This window comes from Musca autumnalis, unplaced genomic scaffold (assembly GCF_047663935.1).
Source record: "Musca autumnalis isolate F117 unplaced genomic scaffold, ASM4766393v1 scaffold_3, whole genome shotgun sequence".
NCBI classification, from domain to species: domain Eukaryota; kingdom Metazoa; phylum Arthropoda; class Insecta; order Diptera; family Muscidae; genus Musca; species Musca autumnalis.
The window spans coordinates 153,187,746-153,212,470 of record NW_027411866.1 but is presented as its reverse complement, the minus strand read 5'-3'; the positions used below and the strand labels follow the sequence as shown (position 1 = coordinate 153,212,470).

The following is a 24,725-nucleotide window of genomic DNA, read 5'->3' as shown; positions in this document are numbered from 1 at the left end:
ATTTGTTTGGGACTGATTGCAAATAAATATATGTTTGGATCCAAACATAATTTGTTTGTATCCAAACAAAAATATGTTTGCAACATTTTGTAACATATCTCAATTTTATATATTTGGGTACCAACATATTTTTTATGTTAGAACATATTTTTTATGTGTGGAGAGAATTTTTGTCAACGAGAGTAACAACAGGGCTCTCCCAGCTGCGGAATGCTGGTTTATAATAAAGAACTGTGTGCATGGTGTAATAGGAGACGCAGAAGTTTTGTGGTGTGTATGCGCAAAACACGTGTGTTTCGTGCTTTGTTGTTGTTAACCAACGTAGCAAGCGAAGAGGAAAAGAAAAAAATGGTATTAATTATGTTGGTTTTTTTTTCTTTTTTTCTTCAGTGTTCCTGAGACAATCGTTGAGTAAAGACGGTACATTGAGTGTCTTTTCTTAAAGAAATTGGGCTTTTTAGTAAATTAAATGTCCAATACATTTTATAATTGAATCAAAAAGGTGAATTGAAATTTTTTTTTTTGGACATGGAAGAAATCGCATTTAATATTGGTAATTACATCAATACATTTTTCATATACATTCATACATACATATGTATATTTGAAATATGGATGTACCTATTTATTACATTATATAATAATTTGATTCCCGATGTCGATTTCCCGCTGGTGATTTGAACTTTGAAGAAAATGTGTTTTATTTTACAACTAAGGAGAAGTGTTCAACGATGTTTCTATATAATTTTTTCTTTTTAAAAGTGCGGCTTTTTATAAATTATTTCATTCAGTTTTTTCTTTTATTAAAGTTTGTTTTGTCTTTCTTTGGAATTTTTTATGTACCTATGTGTCTGTAGCGCTTTTGCTTCTTTTTCTATGCCTTTCAATAAAACACCACCATTTGTAAATGTGTGTATATGTTAGAGATAGCCAGTGAGCGCTTGCTGAGAGCAAGTGAGCATACAGTTCAATGTGTTTCACATTGACATTTACTCTCCCTTGCTCTCAGAAAGCGCCCACTGGTACATGTGTTTGTTTTTTTTTTTTTTTGTGGCTTTTGGGTTTGTATTTGTTTGCACCCAAACATATAATTTGTTTGCACCCAAACATATATGTAATTTGTTTGCATCTAAACATATAATTTATTTGCACTCAAACATATGATTTGTTTGCACCCAAACATATATTTGTTTGCAGGACCCAAACATATATTATATTTGGGACTGCTTGCAAACAAATATATGTTTGCTGCAAAATATGTTTGAGAGGCCATTTTTTTCTGTGTTTAGCCATGGAATAACTAGCTATTCAATGTGACATGTCCTTGTTAAAATAATAGTTTAGTATATTGGTTTGGAATTAGTTACGACTACCAAAAACTACTATAAAAACACGTAATTTGGTAATAGGATTTTTTGCATATATTATGTTTGGGACTGCTTGCAAACAAATACATGTTTGCTGCAAAATATGTTTGGGACATATGTTAGGGAGGCCTTTTTTTCAATGGAATAACTAGCTATTCAGTGCGACATCCCCTTGTTAAAATAATGGGTAATTTGGACCCAAACATATATGTAATTTGTTTGCATCTAAACATATAATTTATTTGCACTCAAACATATGATTTGTTTGCACCCAAACATATATTTGTTTGCAGGACCCAAACATATATTATATTTGGGACTGCTTGCAAACAAATATATGTTTGCTGCAAAATATGTTTGAGAGGCCTTTTTTTCTGTGTTTAGCCATGGAATAACTAGCTATTCAATGTGACATGTCCTTGTTAAAATAATAGTTTAGTATATTGGTTTGGAATTAGTTACGACTACCAAAAACTACTATAAAAACACGTAATTTGGTAATAGGATTTTTTGCATATATTATGTTTGGGACTGCTTGCAAACAAATACATGTTTGCTGCAAAATATGTTTGGGACATATGTTAGGGAGGCCTTTTTTTCAATGGAATAACCAGCTATTCAGTGCGACATCCCCTTGTTAAAATAATGGGTAATTTGGTGATAGGATTTTTGCTGGGTATAATTAAAAATCTTTCTCATTTTTCTATTTTTTCATTATTTAAATAATTTCTAAATATATATTTCAGCTATTATTAGTGCGGGTGCAAAAACTGCCGAAAAACTGGGTCAAACGCATTTGTGTTACATTGGACCGTTTCCCCAGTTTGTAACCGGCGATCCTCAGCTAGTTAAAGAAATCCTGACATCACCATTATGTTTCTACAAAGGTGATATAACATATCACGGAATGCATAATGCATTTGGCAAAGGACTATTGACCATGCAGGGTGAGCATATTTACACACATACATACTAAATACGTAAATTGACCTATGAAAAAATATATATGTAACATTTAGGACCGGAATGGCTTTCACATAGGAAACTAATGGATGTCGGTTTTAAATATTCCAAAATCGTTGGAAATTTACCAATATTTAATAAAAAGACAAAAGGATTATTTGAGCGAATGGATAAATGTCACGTTATGAAAAATTCTTACGATATTCTCGTATACTTTCGGGAATTTACTTTAAAAGTCACTGGGGGTAAGTTAACACATGAATATCGTTCAAGTTTGTAAGAGTATACCATACTTTGTAATTTCTCTGCAGAGACCCTATTGGGAAGGGATTTTGATAAATCCAATGTTGATATGAATCTTTATGCCAAAAAGGTTACACGGTAAGTGGAATGAAATATATGTACATTAGGGCTATAACCAAAAAAATACCACCACATAGCCGTGTAGAGCATGGAAAACTATTACGAAAGACGGTGTCAATTTTTCTCTATCGCGAAAAAAGTTTCCGCACCAAATGCATTGAAGTTCTGTAATGCATTTTTTAATTTTATCTGTCACAACAACATATTTGCTTTTTATTAAAATTTTTATTTTTTTGTAATCTAATTTAAAATCATTATTAAAGCGTTCTGGACCAATTTGTTCTCAAATAGCGCCATTTCGGACCATATTAGGATTTCTTGACACTATTGCAATTTTTTGTTTTTCTTTATAAACTCGTGAATTTTATGTTTATATTTTTTTAACCTATCGGTCAAGAGAATATGGGGTCATTTGCAACGAATTCGCGAAAGTTACAGGCTGTTTTTGTTGACTTTGCTTGTGAGAATCGTATTTGTTTTCTACAAAAATACAACACCAGTACCATGTGGGGAATTTTGTCCTAATAATGAAAACGCGTTTCTAAGATCGATTCGGTGAAAAAAGGCTCCGCACCAACTTTGATTACTAAAACCCTTTTGATGCTTTTTCTACTTATATTTTTAAATTTGCTTTGTTTGAATAAATATTTATAGAAAAAAATAAAATTCTCACAAGCAAAGTCAACAAAAACAGCTTGTAACTTTCGCGAATTAGTTGTAAATGACTCCATATTCTCTTGTCCGATAGGTTAAAAAAATATAAACATAAAATGCACGAGTTTATAAAGAAAAGCCAAAAATTGCAATAGTGTCAAAAAATCCTAATATGGTCCGAAATGGCGCGATTTTAGAACGAATTGGTCCAGAACGCTTTGATAATGATTTTAAATTAGATTACAAAAAAATAAAAATTTTATTGAAAAGCAAATATGTTGTTATGACAGATAAAATTAAAAAATGCATTACAGAACTTCAATGCATTTGGTGCGGAAACTTTTTTCGCGGTAGAGAAAAATTGACACCATATTTCATAATAGATTTTCATGCTCTACACGGCTATGTGGTGGTATTTTTGATATTTGCAAAAAAGTGCAAAAAGTTATATCCCTAATGTACATACGTAAGTACGTATGTAAGGTTCCAACAACGGAGCCTTCGTTATATGCACAGACTTATGGCTAAAGACGGTATCAACACTTTGATACGGGAACAAAGTATAAATACGCTAATTTATTTCATATATTTTAAACAGAGTCTTAAATTACCTCTCGGATATAACTTTTAAACCCTATTATCGCAACAGTATCATTTTAAAACTGGCCCAACTAACGATATTTAAGGAAGAAAGACAAGTGTTGGAGTTTCTTGGTGGTTTAATTGATGAGGTAAGTTAAATATTTCATTGACAATGGAGGCAGTACGCTACTTACTACATATTAAGGTGATTGGTTTTATGTAGCTTTGAAATTAGTCCACATAAACCAATATTAAGATTATATAGTCTGTTATTAGCTTACTTAGGTCGCCATCAGACCATCTGCTTTTTCACATGTATGACATCAGCTGTTCTGTATATTAGTATACCCAAAGTGACAACATACATGTGAAAAAGCAGCTACAACAAAAACCAAAGCGATTCGAGAGCAGGTCCTAAACTGAACTTTACCGAAATTTTGTGTGGGAGGTACACGAAGGAATGGACCGATTGTGTCCATATTAGAACCAGGTTTTCGAAGTCGGAGTCGGAGTCTAGCAAATTTTGCTGGAGTCGGAGTCGGAGTCGTGAAAAAAAAATCGACTCCGACTCCGAAAGCAATTCCTATTTTTGAGATAATTAAATTAATTTTTTTAATACAATCGCGATGATATATGTTGAGACAGAAGAAAATGTTGGGCAAAATTGACCTTTTTATACCCTCAGCCTTTAGGCTAAAGAGGGTATATGAGTGAATATCAAAAAAATTTGAACAAAGCTCAAAAATTTGGCAAAATAATTTAATTTGCGTGGAAGTTATGACCGCGTAAATGAATAAAAATAGGAAAAAACGTTGAAGCTAACGAGGTTTTTTACGTTACTATTCGATTGCTGATTAAACCCTTCAAATGACGGACATATGTCCAAAGTAAAAGTAGAAGAACACAAAATGAAGATTACACTTCTAATGTATCACTTTCCAAAATTTCCACTGCTTCCACATTTTATGGATGCTGACATTTTGAAGCGGGATTTTAGGTGTTTTTCGTATTTTTAATTTAAGTGGAACGCGCATTCGAATATTTCAAAAGACAATTAATAGGCTTAAAGTACTCACAATTACGCATAATTTGATATGTATATTGGCTATGTAGTCCACACAGCAGCAGAGTAATCTACTGTCTACCACATTTAGTGCGATTTTTTTTGTAAAAAACATATTTTTTGGGTACAGTATTTACAATATCCTTTTGAGTGTGCTGGTACCCCGCGATATTTTGGTTTTTCGGCGATCCGGATCATATAAATCACAGATCTTAAACATCCATCTACTAGAACGGTGAAAACAGCAACTGCAAAAACCGAAAAATATGCGAAAAATGTTTTTGAAAATATCGCGGATTTAATCGCGTTTTCTGTCGATCGTTTCCTTGTCAATGAAGAAACTGACACATCACTCACGGTTTTGCGAAAACAGCGATTTAAAAAATTTAGTGGCATGGGAGCTATATCCGATTTATCCCAAAAATAGTGTGTGATGCTACATCCACGGTTCTTGATGGATTTGATCGAAATAGGAGTAAATCGATGTATATTTCCACGGTTGATAGTGAAATCGGATGCGCATAAAAAGTGTATGCACTTTGTGAAAATTATAAGCGTTATACAGGTTGTTGCACACTAAACTGCAGACGATGCTACATCTTAGCGGCCAAAGTAAATCCTGGCAAATGTGTACAAATGAAAAAAGAAGAATTCGCCGTATTGATAAACCGCATCAAGTGATTTTGAGGATTTCGCGATTTACACGCATTTCAAAATGAACATTACCCGATACAGTTTTATTTGAAGATTATACCCCATTCAAAGGAACCCAACATTTATTTGAACGTTACCCATATCTTCCGCTAGATGTTAGCGTGTACACGAGAAGTGATTAGAATAAAAAATGTGATTTTTTGCGTGAAATTTAACTGAATTAGAACCTATTTTATTGCATTTTTTCAACTAACTCACAAAATAAATTTGCAAAATATTTTCTCTCACAAAAATTTTATAACTTCCCTCAATATATACACTCCACGTCAGTAGAATAGAACACCTACATTTTTGTTAATGTTCGCTTATTTATGCCAAAATTAATGAATCTACGTTTTTAATTTTGTGGGGCTTTAAAGTCCATGATGTTCCGTATCAAGCACAGAAAAAATTATGTTTCTAGCTTTTCGCGAAATAATTTTCTGCTCAATTTTCAGATAGTACTATGAAAAATAGACATTTATTTTTGGTCATCAGGATAGAACAGTCACTTTATTTTCGCGAATTCGTGAGATATTAACGCCGAAATTTCTTTCAGTCGATAAAACAAGGCTTTCTAATCATTTTTAGCCAAAGAAAACCTACAAATTATTCCGCGGCCACCGAAATAACAGCGTTAAAGGGTTTAAATTGGGAGATATTTTAAACATATCGAAATATCAATAGGAATCGCGCTGTTATGTCATATTTCTTCACAAAAAGATAGAATATGAAACAGACAAGCTCGACGGATACAATCGAGTGCTTCGGATGCTGATAAGATGGAACATTTTCAAAATAATTATGAAAATGTAAAATTTTCTCATAAAAACCATGATATTTTGATCAATAAAACGGTTTTTCCGCGAACAAGTCTGCCGTTCAACGGTTTGGAAATATGCTCCAGATTTGAAGGAAGATAATCTGATACGAAAACAACCGTTATTTTCATACATTGAGAGAAATTTTAGTACTTTTTAAAACAACATACGAAACCTAAAACCTCAATTTCCATGACTGTTTTTTTCCGCGAAAACGGGTCTTTTACATTTGCGAGTTCAGTTAAAAAACTACTGATTCGTAAAATCCGGTATGGAGAGCATAACCGGGTCCATTTATATTGGAGCATAACACTGTTGAGAACAGTCGCGGACAACGAAATAAGAACACATATAAAATTCAAACTCCAAAGGGTGTGTTCAATTTGAAAATGAGCTAAAATTTCCCTCAGTGTATTAAAATAGCGGTTGTTTTCATATCAGATTATTTTCCTCTAAATCTGGAGCATATTTCCAAACCTTTAAGCGGCAGACTTGTTCGCGGAAAAACAGTTTTATTGATCAAAATATCATGGTTTTTATGAGAAAATTTGACGTTTTCATAATTATTTTGAAAATGTTCCATCTTATCAGCATCCGAAGCACTCGATTGTATCCGTCGAGCTTGTCTGTTTCATATTCTATCTTTTTGTGAAGAAATATGACATAACAGCGCGATTCCTATTGATATTTCGAAATGTTTAAAATATCTGCCAATTTAAACCCTTTAACGCTGTTATTTCGATGTCCGCGGAATAATTTATAGGTTTTCTGTGGCTGAAAATGATTAGAAAGCCTTGTTTTATCGACTGAAAAAAAATTTCGGCGTTAATATCTCACGAATTCGCGAAAATAAGATTAAAATCGTAGATTCATTCGTTTTGGGATAAATACGCTAACATTAACAAAAATGTAGGTGTTCTATTCTACTGACGTGGAGTGTATTTTGTTTGTTTTTGCTATAATAATATGCAAACCGCTAAACGGATTTCTACCATTTTGGTTTCATTTGAATCGTCGCGATGTTTAAATTACGTACATATTTTTTAAATATTTTTCCGATGCATAAACAGCTTAAATTTTATTAATACAAATTGCAAGCAATCAATTTTTTTAAATCTTTCTTAATTTCCGCGAAAATTTACAACTTTTTCACTAAAGTTATGGGACCTCAGTAAACATATAATATGTAGGAAGCCATAAACTTACACTGCTTCTCAATATAATGAATAGGATTTTTATAATATTTTTTCTTATAATCAGAATTGAAACCGCCATAACTTTTGCGCGCAATAACCAAAATTAGTATCTCGAACAGATTTGAGAGTGGGAGTTTTTTCTCAATCCATGCACCAAAAATCGTTCAAGTAGCTTAAATTTTTTTTTTATTTTTTTATGGAAAACTAAAAAATTTTGATATTTCCTCATATACACTTTGATCGATTTCAATGAGGTAAAGTCATTACATACTAATAACTAAAAGTATTAATAATATATAAAATTAAAATAAAATAATACTTTTGTTATGTATTCTTAGCTGGTATTATTATATAAAATGAATTTCTTTATGTTTATTTTCCTGACCATGTTCCTTAAAATAAAAACGTACATAGAATACCATTTTTAACAATAAATACATCAACAATAAAAAGGCTAATTTCTTTTCTGTTTCCAATCCATTTATAGGTTTAAGGCAGGGATGTAGTCAGAAATACATCTCGGCACCAAAATGGGGGTCAAAACTTGATGTTTTATGAGTAAAATATACAAAAAATTTCAAAGAAATTACCATAGTAAAAACATTTACATATAAATAGACCTTTAACAGATCGATAGGGATCCCATATTAAGCAATCCTTTTACTGCAATTTTTGTCATTCTCGGAGTCGACTCCGGAGTCGGAGTCGGAGTCGTGAAAAAAATTGGCCTGGAGTCGGAGTCGGCCAATTTTTACCTCGACTCCGATGCCCTGATTAGAACTGTATTTAAGTCTGGTAGAAATTTCACGATGTGCAAGGTATGGACCAACTCGGTTACTCCCTTCAAGAGTTATCGTGCGCACAAATTTTCCGAACATTTTCGAACTTTTGTGGGGGAGGTACCGGAAGGAGTGGACCGATATAACCCATTTTCGAACTTAAACCAAGTTTGGACAAAATATTACTTACTTACTTAGCTGGCCCATTACAGAACATTTGTTCCATAGACCGAACTAAGTAAAGATCTCCAATTCTCTCTGTATAGTGCTTCGCTTTCTGGAATACCGCGCCTTGTCATCTCTTCATCCACTTTGTTTGCGCCATCTATTCTTTGGCCTGCCAATTCTGCGTGCATCGCCATGTGGCTCGAATTTATACGCCTTTTTAGCGGGTTCATCATCGCTCATTCTTATTATATGGCCTAGCCAACGCAATCGCTGCATTTCAATACGTTTAACTATATTGATGTCGTTGTATAGCAGATACAGCTCGTGGTTTATACGACGTCGATATTCACCGTCAACGCAGATTGGTCCGTAGATCTTTCGAAGAATTTTTCTCTCAAACACCCAGGTTTCGGAACCATATATCAGTAGTATCAGTGTTTTTTAAAGCGTTATTTTTGTTTGACGAATTGTGGCTTTGTTTTTGAAGTGCTTACCTAAGCCAAAGTAGCATCTGTTGGCCAATACAATTCTTCTTTTTATTTCACAACTGATGTCGTTTGTTGTGTTTACGGCGGTGCCGAGGTATACGAAGTCTTTTACTACCTCAACATTATAGGAACCAACTTCAACAGTTGGTCCGATCTCAATGGTCGCATTGCGCGTCGACACCATCAACTTCGTCTTCTCGCCGTTTACCGCCTGATTACGCGGAAAAAAGATGCACTTCTTTTGATTGTTGTTACTACACTGATTTATTCAATACAAAAAGATTCTTAATAACTAAATATGACAATTTTACTTAACCTACCTAAACTAGAGTGTTGAAGCGAGAGGGAGACCAAATGTGTATGCACCATCTCTGCCATAAAACTTATGGGGAGGTAATACACATTCCTTATCTTGTGGCAAGCAAACAAACGATACATGCTTATCAGCCTGCACTTTAAATTACTTGCTGTAATCTAACACAACCCTACAACATGTAGCAATGGAAAAACTCTTATCTACTTTTATTTAAATCGACCTCCTACAAGACGAATGTTTGCTCCCCACATGCTTTTTATGTTTATGTGGACTGTACATGTATTAATAATATAATTTGGTCTTATCAATAAACTTCTACTCTACGACATAAAAATAATATTCTAAAAACTGTTCACTTATCCGTGAACACCGCCAGACCCACTTTAGGAGATTCTCCTTCGACCTTCATAAAGGTATCGGTTACTTCTTTTACTGATCGTTCCATGATGTCTATATCATCAGCATAAGCATGTAACATGTGGCTAGGTGATGATATCGAATTCCGTTCCGAATATAGATGTAGAAGCATCCAAGTCTCAAGAAATACAGGGGTAAGCTGTGTCAAATCAATTGCATGTCTATATGGGAGCAAATATCTCTTGACCCATAATATCTACAGTCTCGTTTCTTACGTTGTTTGTTAAGCAAACTTTGACACACAATCCGTGCAATTTATATGATGATTTCGAATTCCGTTCCGAAGATAGATGCAGAAGCATTGTGCCACTTCTTTTGACGTTTGCCTCTCGTATAACCTTTTCCAGCAGGATGTTGAAAAGATCAAACGAAAAGCTGTCTCCTTGCCTGAAACCTCTTTTGGTACAAAACTCTTCGGAGAGGTTCTTTCCTATTTTAACTGAAGATCTTGTGTCAGTTAGTCATTTTACAAAGCCGAATGAGCTTTGCGGGGATACCAAATTCAGACATGGCTTGGAATACCTTTAAACGTAGCGGGCTGTCGAAGGCTGCTTTATAATCGACAAAAAGGTGGTAGGTGTCGATCTGCATCTCTTGGGTCTTCTCCAGGATTTGCCGCAGGGTAAATCAATGGTCAATGGTGGACTTGCCAGGTCTAAAGCCACATTGGTATGGTCCAATTATTTCGTTGACCATGGGCTTTAGTCGTTCGCACAATATCCCTGAAACTATCTTGTAGGCGATAGGGAGAAGACTTATGCCCCTATATTTGGAGCATAAAGTCTTATCTTCTTTCTTGTGGACGGGACACAGGATGCTCAGGTTCCAATCGTCGGGTGCGCGTGCTTCCTGCCAGATGGAGCTAACTAGCTGATGCATACACCTGATCAGCGTGTCGCCTCCGGTTTTAAACAGCTAGGCTTGTAGGCCATCAGCTCCTGCTGCCTTATTATTCTTCAGCCGGTTTTTTGCTGTCCAATACCATCTTCTGGGATTGGATCGACTTCGCTACTATTGGATACCAACAGTTTGGAAAAATGATCTTTCCATATCCGAAGCACACTATCTGTATCAGTTACCAGATTGCCTTGCTGGTCTCTACGGGAGGATGTGCCTGTACCAAAGCCATCAGTTTGATGTTTCTCTCTTTGGTAGAACTTTCGGATTTCATTCTGGCTCCTGTACATCTCGATTTTTTCACACTCCCGTCTTTCATTTCTCTCTTTTTCCTGTAGACAAGACGTTTCTCCTCTCTCCTTTTCTCCCTGTATCTCTCTCGTGCGCTACGCGTTGCTACGGATTGTAAAGTAGCCTTATATGTCACATTTTCTCTTCGGTAGCAGCACGACACTCCTGCTCATACCATGGATTCCTTGGTGGAGGTCTCGGGTATCCAAGTACTGATTTTGCGGCTGTTTGCATGGAGTGGGCAATGTTTTGCCATTGTCCTGATATGTTATCGGGACGAGGAGTGCTTTGATTAAGCAGTTGGGCCAGTTGAGTGGAATATGCTGTGGCTATCTGTTGTGATTGCAGCTTACCGATGTCCAACTTCCGTGTTGTGTCTGTTCGCACTTTGTTTGCTACGTTTAATCTGGTACGTACCTTTGCTGCAACAAGGTAGTGGTCCGAATCAATGTTTGCGCCTCGGAACGATCGTACATCCAACACACTCGATAAATGCCTTCCATCTATCACAACATGATCAATTTGATTACTTGTTATTTGATCTGGAGACAGCCAGGTGCCCTTATGAATATCGAGATGATCAAATCTGGTACTGCTAACTACCATGTTTTATGCAGCTGCAAAGTCTATCAGCCTCATACCATTGTCAGATATTTCACTGTGAAGACTGAATTTCCCGCCAGTTGGGCCAAAGATATTCTCCTTTCCAATTTTGGCATTAAATTCGCCTAGTATGATTTTAATGTCAGGAACAGGGCAACGGTCATATGTTTCTTCTAAGCGCTCGTAAAATATATCTTTGGTCTGTTCGTCCTTTTCTTCAGTGGGAGCATGAGCGCAAATAAAGCTGATGTTGAAGAATTTAGCTTTTATTCGAATTGCAGCAAGTCTTTCATTCTGCAAGTCTTTCAAGCTGGATACCAGATGTTTTAGTCTCCGACTAACTACGAATCCGCAACCAAACACGTGCTTTACGTCATGGCAGCTATAATACAGTGCGTCACCTTTAGGTGTTGTTGTGACGCCTTTCCCAATCCATCGTATTTCCTGTATGACAGTAATATCGTCTTTGTACGTCTACCAATGCGAAGACTGCACCTTCTCTATAAAGAGTGCGAACATTCCAGGTGCAGATCATGGTCCTTAAAACGTTTGCGGGGTTCGTCAATTTTAGAGGGGTTTGTTTTTCTTTTCTTTCGTTTTTTCATAGTAGGCTGTTTTTTTTAGGGGAGGGTTACTAACCCGACGCCCAAACCCAAGTTTTTAACGTTCTTATGGATGAACGCGCGGTACATGGTAGCTCACTACTATTAACGGGTGTTAAAGGTAGTTCCCCAGGTGACACCACGGGAAGGTCAGTGTCAACTTGAGATGAAAGAGGGACCAAGATAAATCCTGGGCTTTGCCATGTTAAAACCGGTCAGGACCGTTCCTTGGTATCTTCCATCCCCTACGTCACGTTATGTTATATAGTTTATTATTAGCGGAGATACAAAAATTTAATGAAAAATACGCCATGCAGGTCAATTTGGGATCAATATGAATTTAAGCGGCTGCATCATCCGGATCTCAACTGCCTTGGCAGCAGCCCTTCTTCAGGGATGGTGTCTGGTATTCACATTATCGTATATCTTTGTACTTCCTGCGTAACTGCGTCAGTATTAATGTTATTCAAGCCTGCCTGATAGCGTCGTTGATCTAGAGGTTCTCGTTTACCTTTGTTTGGACCTCTCTCTTCAGATGATGGAAATCTCTCCTGTCCACTAGATCGTGGCAGGAATGCTCTCGGCGGTAACACCCAAGCAGGCACTACATCGTGTTGATGTACCAGTTGTGTTGATGTACCAGTACATTTTTCGTCTCCTCATGAAGATGGTCCACAGGTGTCATGTGGAGGCAACCTGTAGCAGTTCTCAAGGCGGCAACATTGGTATACCACAATTCTGATCTTGTCGCAAATATGCTGTCGAAAGTTTCACCCAATATCTTGTTTAGGGGAAGCCTTATTTCAGCCGTTAAGGTAGTGATGAGTATAGCAGTGGATATAATGGCGAATATGTTCATATTCCTCAGATTTGATATCCTTTTGATATAGCCCCCATGTAACCGTACCTCCCAATTTAAGGTATTTTGAATATCATGACCACATTTTTAATTCAACTTGGCTGTAATTTTGCAGTCCGTGTTCTCACTGCGCATAAAATCTTCTTGCAAAACATTTTCAATACAGATTTATGTTTCGAGGTAGCCCATTTTATGGTACCCCCGATTCGTTGAATTTTTACCTGTTATCCCATATTTAATAACATATTTATATATAATATGGTATTATAGTGTCTCCGGGAGTAGAACTCCTCCTTGCAAACATTTCTCAAGATAGGTCCATATTTTGATTTAGCTCCCATACAAATGCACAGCTAAATTTGTATGAATTTCATGCAAAATCCCTTATTTTAAAAGTGCAGTCATCAAAAGATTTGCAAATATTTGCAGCCCGAATGTGGTTATTCAGTATCCAGAGAGTCCAATTTCATTCCCCAAAAAATAATCGGACCTAAGTTCGGCCAAGTTTACAATATGCACTCTATGGAACAAGCGCGTACAACCCAAAAAAACACAAAAAATTGAATTTTTTGAAAATTTATTGCTATATAACTAAGTACCTAAAGACCCTAAACTAATTTTTATAATTTAAATCACACCCTCTGCTATTAATTAAAAATATATCTTGTCCATTTTCATTACGAATTTATTAAACATTTAAACCAATATTAAGTTAATTTTTTTGCAACAATTTTTTAGAATCTGATGCAACAAAAATATTTACAACAACAAAACTGAAAAAAAAACAAAATCTTTGTCTGCAAAGTGTCTGTAATCGATACAATGGAAAATAGTTCGCAATTTTATAGTTCGATTTTTTTACTTTCGCGCCGCTAGATCAGTGGTTTCGACCAGTGTGCGCCTTGGGAACTGCCTGTTTCACTCTATTTCTGAATTCTACAAACGACTGGCATCCACACATATAGTTTATTATCCAAAGTTTCAAACACGGTTAGAGGAAGGATATCTTCACTGTATCCTTTAATAGCTTAGCATGGTTGACGGAATTGGAAGGTTTCGATAGGTCAAGAGCCACCATAACTTTTTGGTCGCACGGCCTGCTCTGTTTCAGTCGTCGAGTGATATGTATAGATAAGGCATATAATGTTGCTGTGGTGCAGTGCATTTCCGGAATCCATCCCCATATTAAGTAACTCGGAAACTCCTCGTGGGGAGGAGTAGTGCCTCTAGAATCTTTGCTACTGGCGACAGGAGGGATATCGGCCATATTTGGATGCCAACTTTTGAGACTTCTGGTACAATATGGATGGCTACCGATAGATTGAGGGCACTTGTTAAATACTCAACTCCAGGTTCTTCCATTTACTAAAGCATCACCATTGAGTTTCTCAAAAATGATTTCCTGTAGCAGGGATGAATGAACTTTTGCCTAATAATCATTACGCTATCGTTTATTCCATTGAAATATTAAAAAAGTTCACGCACAAATCGATTTTAAAAATATAATTTTTTGAAAAAATTTAAAAAATGAAAAAAAAAAAATTTTCAAAAATTATTTTTTGTTGCACGAATGAATAAATATAAGCCTACTAATAACTATAATAATTGCTCTGTTTCAGAACCTGCAAGAATCTACTATTTTTTACTACGATAACATTTTTTTCTTTATGTTATCGGGAAAAATAGTAAAAATTAGTAGATTCTTGCAGTTCTGGAACAGACCAATAGTTTATTTCATTCAAATATTGAAAAAGGTCATGCACAAACCACTTTGAAAAAATTTTAATTTTTTTGTTTTTTGTTAAAAAATTATATCTTTAAATAAAAGCGTTAACGACATTTTACGATTCTCAGAATTGAAGAAAATTAGTGAGAAATAAATGTTATGTCAGTTTAATTATCTCATGTGACTCTAAAGTTTATTTTCAATTGTATATCTGCTTACAGTGACTTCAAAAAATTGTCCATAATTTTGATAAAATCAAATTTTAAATCATTTTGTGCGTGAGGTTTTTTCACCGAATCACCTTATAATTACGATTTAATGTAATCTTATGGTAAAACTCATCACGCTATGATACAGGGATCACGGTGCGCCTTAACTAATTTTAAATGGAAGGTGCTTACACCTGGGAAGTTTTTGCAGATTCTGAAACTACAATGCTCATAGATGAGAAATATCAAGAAACGAAAAAAATCGCCGGAGGGATTTTAAAATAAATCGCGATTTCAGTTCACATTTTTAGGGGTTCTTTAGGTTTTCACGATTTGGCTTGGAAACCGCGAGTCCAATGTAAAAAGGCCTAAAGAAAATATTGTAGCTGTAAAAATTCTCCACAAGATTCACCTTTATGATAATTTCGAAGGTTTTACCGTTTTTGAGATATAGAAGTTCAAATTGGGACAAATCAAATTGGGACAAGTCTCCTTATGAAACAATGTTATGACTGCAATTTCCCAACATAAACGTATATATCTCAAAAATGGTACATCCTAAGAAAAAATAAATCAGCCAATCTTGTAGAGAATTTTCATAGCTACAAAATTTTTTTTAGTCCCATTTTGACATGACTTGCGGTTTTCAAACAAAATCTTAAAGACTTAAGATAAAAACCTAAAAATTTGAACTGAACCTCTATATCTCAAAAATGGAAAAACCTACGAAAAAATCTAAAAATCAGTCTCGTAGAGAATTTTCACAGCTACAACATTTTCTTTAGTCCCATTCCGATAGGACTTGCGGTTTCCAAGCAAAATCGTGAAAACATAAAAAACACCTATAAATGTGAATTTTGAACGCGTTTTTTTTTTTAAATCCCTACAGCATTTTTTTCTGGTTTTGAATTTTTCTCATGTATGAACATTTCTGTTTCAGAATTCACAAAAATATCCCCTGTGTAAGCGTGTTTCATTAAAAGTTAGTTAAGGCGCACCCTTCATGATATTGTTTTATAAAGGGGCGATACAGTCAGTGCATTGTCTCAATTTGAACTTATATATCTCAAAAACGGTAAAACCTACTAAAATGTCAGAAAGTACGTTCTTGTGGAGAATTTTGACAGCTACAACATTTTCTTTAGGCCCATTTACATAGGACTCGCAAAATCTTGAAAACCTAAAGAACCCCTAAAAATGTGAACTTAAATCGCGATTTATTTGAAAATCCCTCCGGCGATTTTTTTTGTTTCTTAATATTTCTCATCTATGAGCATTGTAGTTTCAGAATCTGCAAAAACTTCCGAGGTGTAAGCCCCTGCCATTTAAATTTGGTTAAGGCACACCGTGGGATATGAGGTTGTAAAAAAGTCATAACCCTAATGGTGGTACCTCCTCGACTTGAGGGGCTTATACGGGGTAGCACCCTCCTCTTCGCCCTATCACTCACGGGGTGGACTATACACTGCCGGTTGAAATAACACGCACACCTCTTTGTGTCAGTTACTGTCACGCCGCACAGTGTTGCCGCTTCCATCAAAAGTAGACAAAAATAGAAGGCGTTGACCTAGGTTGACGAATTTTTGCACAAGTACTTATGAGGGCACAGGAATGAAAAATATTTACTTTGGTCCATATCGGTTCAGATTTTGCTACAACTCGTTCAATTTTGATCGAGTAGCCTTTAAATTTAATAAATCGGCCAACTTTTTAAGACCATTTTTCAGTTTCACCGATTTTTATTTTTAGATTTAGATTTGGAAAAAGCTCTCAAATATCTGTAGAGCGATTTCGTGAAAATTCGCATTTGGCTCCATACAAATTACTATGAAACTAGCTATTCGATCAAAATTGAACGAGTTATAGCAATCTGAACCGATATATCTCAGAAGGTTGCAGGGATGGGCAGAATGTTGTCAAAGTGGCAATAGGTGCCAATCAAAAGATATAGTCTACGAAATATTAAGAATTTATATTTTCTTATGAAATTGAAATGTTTAATTCTTGATAACGGTACTTTGCCCTTGCCCAGTTGATGTCAAATTATTGTACTAAAATTGTATATTTATTGCCCACCCATCAAATCCCCATCCAAAACTTTTAATATTATCAACAAAATTTTCAGAAATATAATTATTTTAGTGGTCGTCTAATTTTCATATGATTATCGCTTTAGATTATCTGGGAAATATTTTTCATATTTAAAGAGCTATAACTTCGTTATGGATGCACATATCGAAAAAATTCTTTCAGATTCGTTGTATCCGATGTGTTTACTGTACAGCTGTCGGATGAGTCCGTGCTGCTTTCGGAACAACCAGGTATCACTGAGCTGGTGAGCGTGGGCACCATTTGGCCTGATTTTCATTAATTTTTGTAGAATTATTTTTTAGTCACAAGAATGAAATGGCCATAAAAAGTCATATATAAGGTTTTTGGATCAAATGAAAAAAATAGGTGTAAGAGTTCCAAAACAGGGGTTTTTTGGTGGAACTTGTGTACATTAGGGCGGTTTTAAAAAATCGATGTCAATTTTTTATGCCTTTTTTGTTAGATTTTAAGATTGCCAAAGATTGAATACAATCGGAATATGTTAACACGTGCCACTGGGGCCTCGAAGTTTCCATGGGCGCTATATATAACAAATATTAAAATCCAACCCGATTTTCAAAATTTTTTGTAGGATTGGACAATAAATGTGGTCTGTAGAGCGATTTCGTGATAATTCGAGTTGGCTCCATAACAATTACGTTAACACATTCCGATTGTGTCCAAACTTTGGCAAACCTAAAATCTAACAAAAGTAAATACTTAAGGGGGGTGCCGCATAAAAAATCGACATCGATTTTTTCCCTTTGAGTTAAAACCAATCTACTACAGCTATAATCTCTAATCGCTACAATAGGAAATTGATAAAAAAAATACATATTTAAAAGAATATTCAATTTTAAAAGAATCCACACTAGGGTTACGTTTTTTTTTACAACCTCGTTTTTACCTAAGATTAGTTAAAATCTTAATTATAAAGTGATTCGATAAAATGCTCATGAACAAAGTCATTCGAAAATTTTTCTATATGAACTTTTTTTTGACAAACTTTTGAAGTCACTATAAGCAGATACACTCCACGTCAGTAGAATAGAACACCTTAATTTCTGTTAATGTTAGCTTATTTATCCCGATGCGAATGAATCTACGTTTTTAATCTTGTAGGGATTTAAAGCCAATGATGTTCCGTTTCAAACAAAGAAAAAATTATGTTTCTAGCTTTTCGCGAAATGATTTCTGATCATTTTTCCGATAGTACTATGAAAAATATGCATTTATTTTCGGTCATCAGGATAGAACAGCCATTTTATTTTCGCGAATTTTGGAGATATTTACGCCGAATTTTCTTTCAGTCGATAAAGCGTGTAAACGGGTTTAAATTGACAGATAATTGAAACATCTCGGAATATCAATAAGAGTCGCCCAGCTATGTCACATTTCTTCACAATAAGATAGAATATGACACAGAAAACCTCGACGGATACAATCGAGTGCTTCGGATGCTGAAAAGATGGAACATTTTCAAAATAAGTATGAAAAACATCAAACAAAAAACGCCAACCCTCCTAATTGTGAGACCGGGCACCGTCGAAATGTCGTTTATTACTGTAGTATGCAATACCAACAAATTAGTTATGTGTTTTTTCGTCGAGAATCGACGAACGCATAGCAGTGGGAAAGATTTGGTTTTGTTTGCAAGTGAAGTTGCTCGAGTTTAGGTAGTGCCAAAGAAACTCTCGATCAGAGTATTTCTTTGCACACGTATCTATTTGAGCTAGCAATTAACACTTGGGTATAAAAAGTTTCTAGTTGAAAAACAAGAAACAAGGGAACTGATGAAGATCTGTGGCGAGATCTGAAACTATAGTATTCCCTCCCTTACCCCTTGGTAAATATCGCCAATTTTTTCCCACTAATAAATTAAAGTTGTTTTAATAAAATATTAAAACAACGACTATGGGATTAAGCCTGACTATTTAAAAAACAAACAAAAAAATGTAAAAAAAATATTTTTTCAAAGTGGTTTGTGTGTGACCTTTTTTAATACTTAAATAAAATAAACATTACTTAAGTCATTAATGCAAAATTTCATACAATCCCGCTACAGGAAATCAGTTTTGAGAAGAAGGGCCAAAAAGTCATAACCCTATTGGACAAGCAGGGAATAAAATATGATTGTTCCACCAATATTCGAAGAGCAAAATATGATATGATAGTTCCTACCAATTATTTCGCAAGTTTTTTTTATTTATTTAAGCAAATTTTACAGTGTGTGCCTAACTAATACTACACGCAGAAAAATATATGTTAGAAATATGTTTGGATCCAAACAAATATTTGTTTGAGACTGATTGCAAAGAAATATATGTTTGGATCCAAACATAATTTGTTTGTGTCCAAATAAATATATGTTTGCAACCTTTTGTACCATATCTCAATTTAATATGTTTGGGTACCAGCATATTTTTTATGTTAGAACATATTTTTTATGGGTGGAGAGGATTTTGGTCAAAGAGAGTAACAACAGGGCTCTCGCAGCTCCAGAATGCCTTATTAACAAACCACACACACACAACAACTACCGCTGTCGCAACAATTGTTGTTAGTTAACTGACAAACCGACAAACCAAACAACTACAGTGCGTTTGGTGTCGAAAAAACAAAGTTCTTATAGTCAAATACTTCGCAACTACAAATTTGTAATTTCTTTAATATAAAGGCAACATATAATATCTAAAGCTAGCGCTGATTGATTCAACATGTATGTACATATGATTCATATTGTTCTGCTATGCTTACAAGACGATAACAACTACAGTGGAAATCTTTAGAAGAAATGGTAAGTTACAATATTACAAAATAAAAGAATTAATAAATAAATAGATAAAATAAAATGATTAAAATATAAAAAATAAATCTCTCAGAAAAACCATTTTTTTGTGCTTTGTGAAAGGCGTTATGTTTGGGACCGCTTGCAAACAAATATATGTTTGCTGCAAAATACGTTTTGGACATATGTTAGAGGGGCCTATTTTTTTGTGTGTGTACGACTAGTCTCCAGAAGTAAAAGTGACTAACTAGTAGTTTAATTCTGTTAAATATAATAGATCAATACTTAACTAATTCGTATTATTAAGAATGATGCATGGGTAAAATAATAAAGAATGTTGGTATTTCAATTCTGAAGTGACAGCAAATCGAATGGCTTTTTACGTTGAAGTCTTCTAGGTAGATTAGATGTTTGGAGAAGATTTGTAGCTTCAATGTTGTCATGTTGATTAAGACGTGAGTAATAATTTTTGGTGATGAAGTATATTTCTTCTTTTACGGTGTTAAGATTTAGGTCTCTGTGCTAATCACTATTTCGGATGTACCAAGGCGCTTTTACAATATTTCTTAGCACCTTATTTTGAATGCGTTGTATTTTTTCAATGTGTTGGTCTTTGGAGCATCCCCATAGCTGGATTCCGTATGTCCAGACTGGTTTCATTGCTTGCTTATAGATCATTAACTTATTGTCTATTGATAGTACAGAGTTTCTTCCTATTAACCAGTTTACATTTCGGTACTTCATAAGCAGTTCCTCTCTCTTTTTATTTATATGTTCTCTCCATGTAAGCATTGTATCCAATGTTAGTAAGCATTGTATCCAATGTTATACCAAGATATTTTGCTGATTTCGCAAATGGAACTTTGTTCGTGTTTATATGCAGTGGCTTGTAATTCGTTGGTTTCAATGAGAAGTCGACGTGAATTGACTTGGTGATATTGAGTTTTAGACCCCACTTGATGGTCCATTAATACACATTGTTAAGAGCTAACTGAAGCTTATCTATCATTTCAGTGGTATCGTGACCTGTTGCCATGATTACTGTATCGTCGGCGAATGTTCCGATAATGCAATTTTCATGAACCGGCATGTCATATGTGTATATAAGATAAATGATTGGTCCCAAAATACTTCCCTGTGGGACTCCTGACGTTATAGGGTATAATTCTGAATATTCATTTTCGTATCTGATTCTAAAAAATCTATCTTCTAGATACGAATAGATGATGTCCACATAGAATGAGGGTAAGAGACTTTTTATTTGCAGCACTAGTCCACAATGCCAGACTCCGTCGAATGCTTGGGAAATGTCCAGGAATACTGCCAAACTGGTTTGTTTATTTTCGAACGCGTTTTCGATCGTATGTACAACCCTGTGCACTTGTTCAATAGTCGAATGTTTTTTGCGAAAGCCAAATTGGTGGTCGGGGATGATACGTTTTATTGATACAATACTTTGAAGACGCTTGCAAAATAATCTTTCTAATAACTTTCCAATAACTGGGAGCAGAGATATTGGTCTATATGACTTGATTTAGTTTGGGTTTTTGCCTGGCTTTAGTAGCATAATAACTTCCGCCACTTTCCAGCAGCTGGGTATATATTTGACTTTTAAAACTGAATTCACGATTGGATATAGCTTTGCTATTCCATGATATGGTATATGCTTAAGTATCGTGCCGTTTATTAGATCGAATCCGGGGATTTATTGACATCAAGGTGTTTTATTGCCATCCAAATTTCTTTTAATGTTATTTTCTTGAACTCAAAGTCTGTGATTTGTTGTATGTTCGGAGTGAGCATTTCATCTTCTGTACTCGTTGTTTGGTTACTTAAATTATTGCAAAATATAGATCTTAAGTATTCTGCGAATGTAGTTGCATTTTCTTTATTACTTTTTGCCCATACACCGTTTTCATGTAAAATAGGCGCTTTGTGAAGAATTGGTCTATTTTTTTCCTTCATTGCTTTCCACAGAGAATAGTTCGTTTTGTTATCATAAGATAGAGTTCAAAGGTATGTGTGCAGATTTTTCGCATTGTGTTTTTTTTTTATTTCTCTACTCAAACGTTGCGTAATGTTATTCAAGATATTTTTATCGTTTGGGGAACGGGATTTCTGTCATTTTTTACGAATTCTGCGTTTTTGTTTAACTAAGTCCCTTATATGGCTAGGATATGTTGGGGTGTTAACAGGTATTTTCAAGGGAGGAGTGCTATTCCATGCCGCTCGTTGAATACAATTTGTAAAGGAGAATACCTCTCTTTGGATGTCCTCTTCGGTTTCAATGGGTGTATGTTGAACTGATTTGTTTATAAGGTCTTGGAATTTATGCCAGTTAGTTTTTTTTATTAATTAATACAGAATGGGGATAAAATAATGAAGTTTGATTATCATATGTTAAATAAATAGGAGAGTGGTCTGAGCTAAGGCCGTAACCGTCTTGTACGGTAATCTTATTCATATCAACTTTCAAAGTTATGAAAAAGTCTATGAGATCTGGGGTTTTTGATGGGTCCGATGGCCAATATGTAGGTTTGCCAGTCGTGGCCACATGACATCCCTTTCTTTTTACTGCATTCAATAGCTCTTTTCCCTTCGATGTGGTTAATCTTGATCCCCACTGAGTGTTTTTTCCATTGAAATCTCCTCCCATTATGAATCTATGTTTATGAGAGTTGATAAGGTTAATGTATAGCTCGCATTTTATGCTATGTCTAGGTGGACTGTACACCGATGTAATGGATAGTGGATCACCATTTAAAGTTAAAGTTATTGTTGTAGCTTGGAACTCTTCGGAGCTGATTTCATTTTCTATCCAAGGATCAAGTGATTTTCTTATGATAATTGCACTACCTCCACGAGCATTATTGCTGGGATGAATGGTATGGTATACATCATAGTTCTTAAAGTTTATAAAAGAATGTCTGACAAAGTGAGTTTCACTTACCAAACATATATCCACGTGTTCTTCGTCTAAAATGAGACTAAGCTCTTCTTTATGTCGGAACAGACCATTTGCGTTCCACTGCATTTTAGAATGTTATTGATCATTTAGGGCAGCATCAGGCAATAAGGGGCACACGTGCCCTTGATGAGAATAACAACAGAACAACCACCACTCAGTTTTCGTTCAGAAGTCAATGAAGAAGGTTCTGTTGTCGCTTGTTTCAATGATTTTTAATTTTAACAATGCATTAATGCACACGCTGTTTGTGGAGAGAGCGAGAGAGAGTTGTATGCGTGAGGCCGCAAACAATGCGTTTGAATTGGTGCCGATAAATGATTTAGGGCACAGAAAAAACTCTCTTCTAGCATGCTTAAGCGAGCATCTAAGACCATATTAAAGGATTCGATCGCTTACAATTTGGATAGAATTTTTGTAAGTGGATTTTCATTTTGCGTGCTCGTAGCATTTCCCTGTGGTATGGGGATTTGTTTTGCCGCCTCTGCATATTTTTTACCTATTTTACCAGGAGGATTGTAAGCATTTGTTGTCTTATTTTGACCTATTGGTACATGTTCCTTACTGGATTTCGGTGTTTTAGTTTGGATATTGAGAGTTGTTTCTCTTGATTGTTTTAACATTTTGTCTCTTATCTTTTGTAGTTCTTTTGCTACAATACAACCTCTGTAACTAGCGGGGTGTTGCTCCCCACAGTTACAGCATTTTGGCAGAAACACTGATGGCTTCTCGCACGTCTTAGTTTCGTGCTTGCCTGCACATTTAGCGCATCTCGCTTGCTTCGAGCAATAATTTTTTGTATGATTGTAGCCTTGGCAGTTTTTACATTGTGGAATGTGTTTAGAAAGTTTCATTTCCTCAAGTTGAAAGTTTAGAAAGTTTCATTTCCGCAAGTTGTTTTTGTTTTTTTATGTTTAGAGCAAAATATGGTATTTTTGTATTTGCAATTACAAACCTTGAACAAAACAAATACATTTTTTTGATATTCTTGTTCCATTAAAAGCAAAAAATATTTTTTCTTTGCGTGTATTTTATAAGAGCTTGTTTAAAATACTAATATGCCAGACTTATAATCATGGAATTTAAAACGCTACTTTTAAGATCTACAATGAAGATTTTTGTAATTCACTTTTGTTTTAGGCGTTCAAACACTATGGAACAAATTCTCAGAGTGATCCCGAATATGGGAATGGGGATAGTGTTCTCGCCGCGAAAGTGCAAGAATACTTACAAAACAATATTATCGAAAGGGAACTGGCCATAAGCAGTATGATTCATTTGTTTTGTGCGGTAAGTATGACGAAAAAAAAAACAAATAAAATAAAAGAAAGTACATTATTCTATCACAGGCTTTTGAAACCACTTCAATGACATTTTATTTTGTTATCCTCATGCTGGCCATGTATCCTGAGTACCAAGAAAAAGCATTTGCTGAAGTATCTGAAATATTTCCCGACAATGATGATGGTGAGTTTGATGTTACCAATGAAGATATCTTACGGCTCAGATATCTTGACATGTTTATAAAGGAGACACTGCGTTTATTGCCGACAATTCCACAATTCGGACGTCGCGTTGCTGGTGGTAATCTTCAACTAAGTAATGACATCGTTATACCTGAAGATTTGGAAATAATCATCAATATCTTTAACATGAATCGTAATAAGGATATCTGGGGTCCAGAAGCAGATAAATTTAATCCAGACAAGTTTCTACCTTGTAATACCGAGAAACTTCATCCATATGCATTTATACCGTTTTCAAAAGGATTGAGATCTTGTATAGGTGGAATCTGTTATCATCTATATTTTTCAAGTGATATTT

The 24,725-nt window shown here is 35.0% G+C and overlaps 1 protein-coding gene across 2 annotated transcripts in view; it reads left to right on the top strand.

Moving 5' to 3' along the window:
• LOC141397961 (probable cytochrome P450 313a4) overlaps positions 1-24,725 on the top strand; it is a 69,795-nt gene that overhangs the window by 44,753 nt on the left and 317 nt on the right. For both annotated transcript variants that reach the window (XM_073974992.1, XM_073974993.1), the window contains exons 2-7: positions 2,114-2,314; positions 2,387-2,575; positions 2,642-2,711; positions 3,946-4,078; positions 24,042-24,191; positions 24,251-24,686. In XM_073974992.1, the coding sequence (XP_073831093.1) occupies positions 2,114-2,314; positions 2,387-2,575; positions 2,642-2,711; positions 3,946-4,078; positions 24,042-24,191; positions 24,251-24,686 (1,179 nt within the window). The remainder of the gene's footprint in view (positions 1-2,113; positions 2,315-2,386; positions 2,576-2,641; positions 2,712-3,945; positions 4,079-24,041; positions 24,192-24,250; positions 24,687-24,725) is intronic.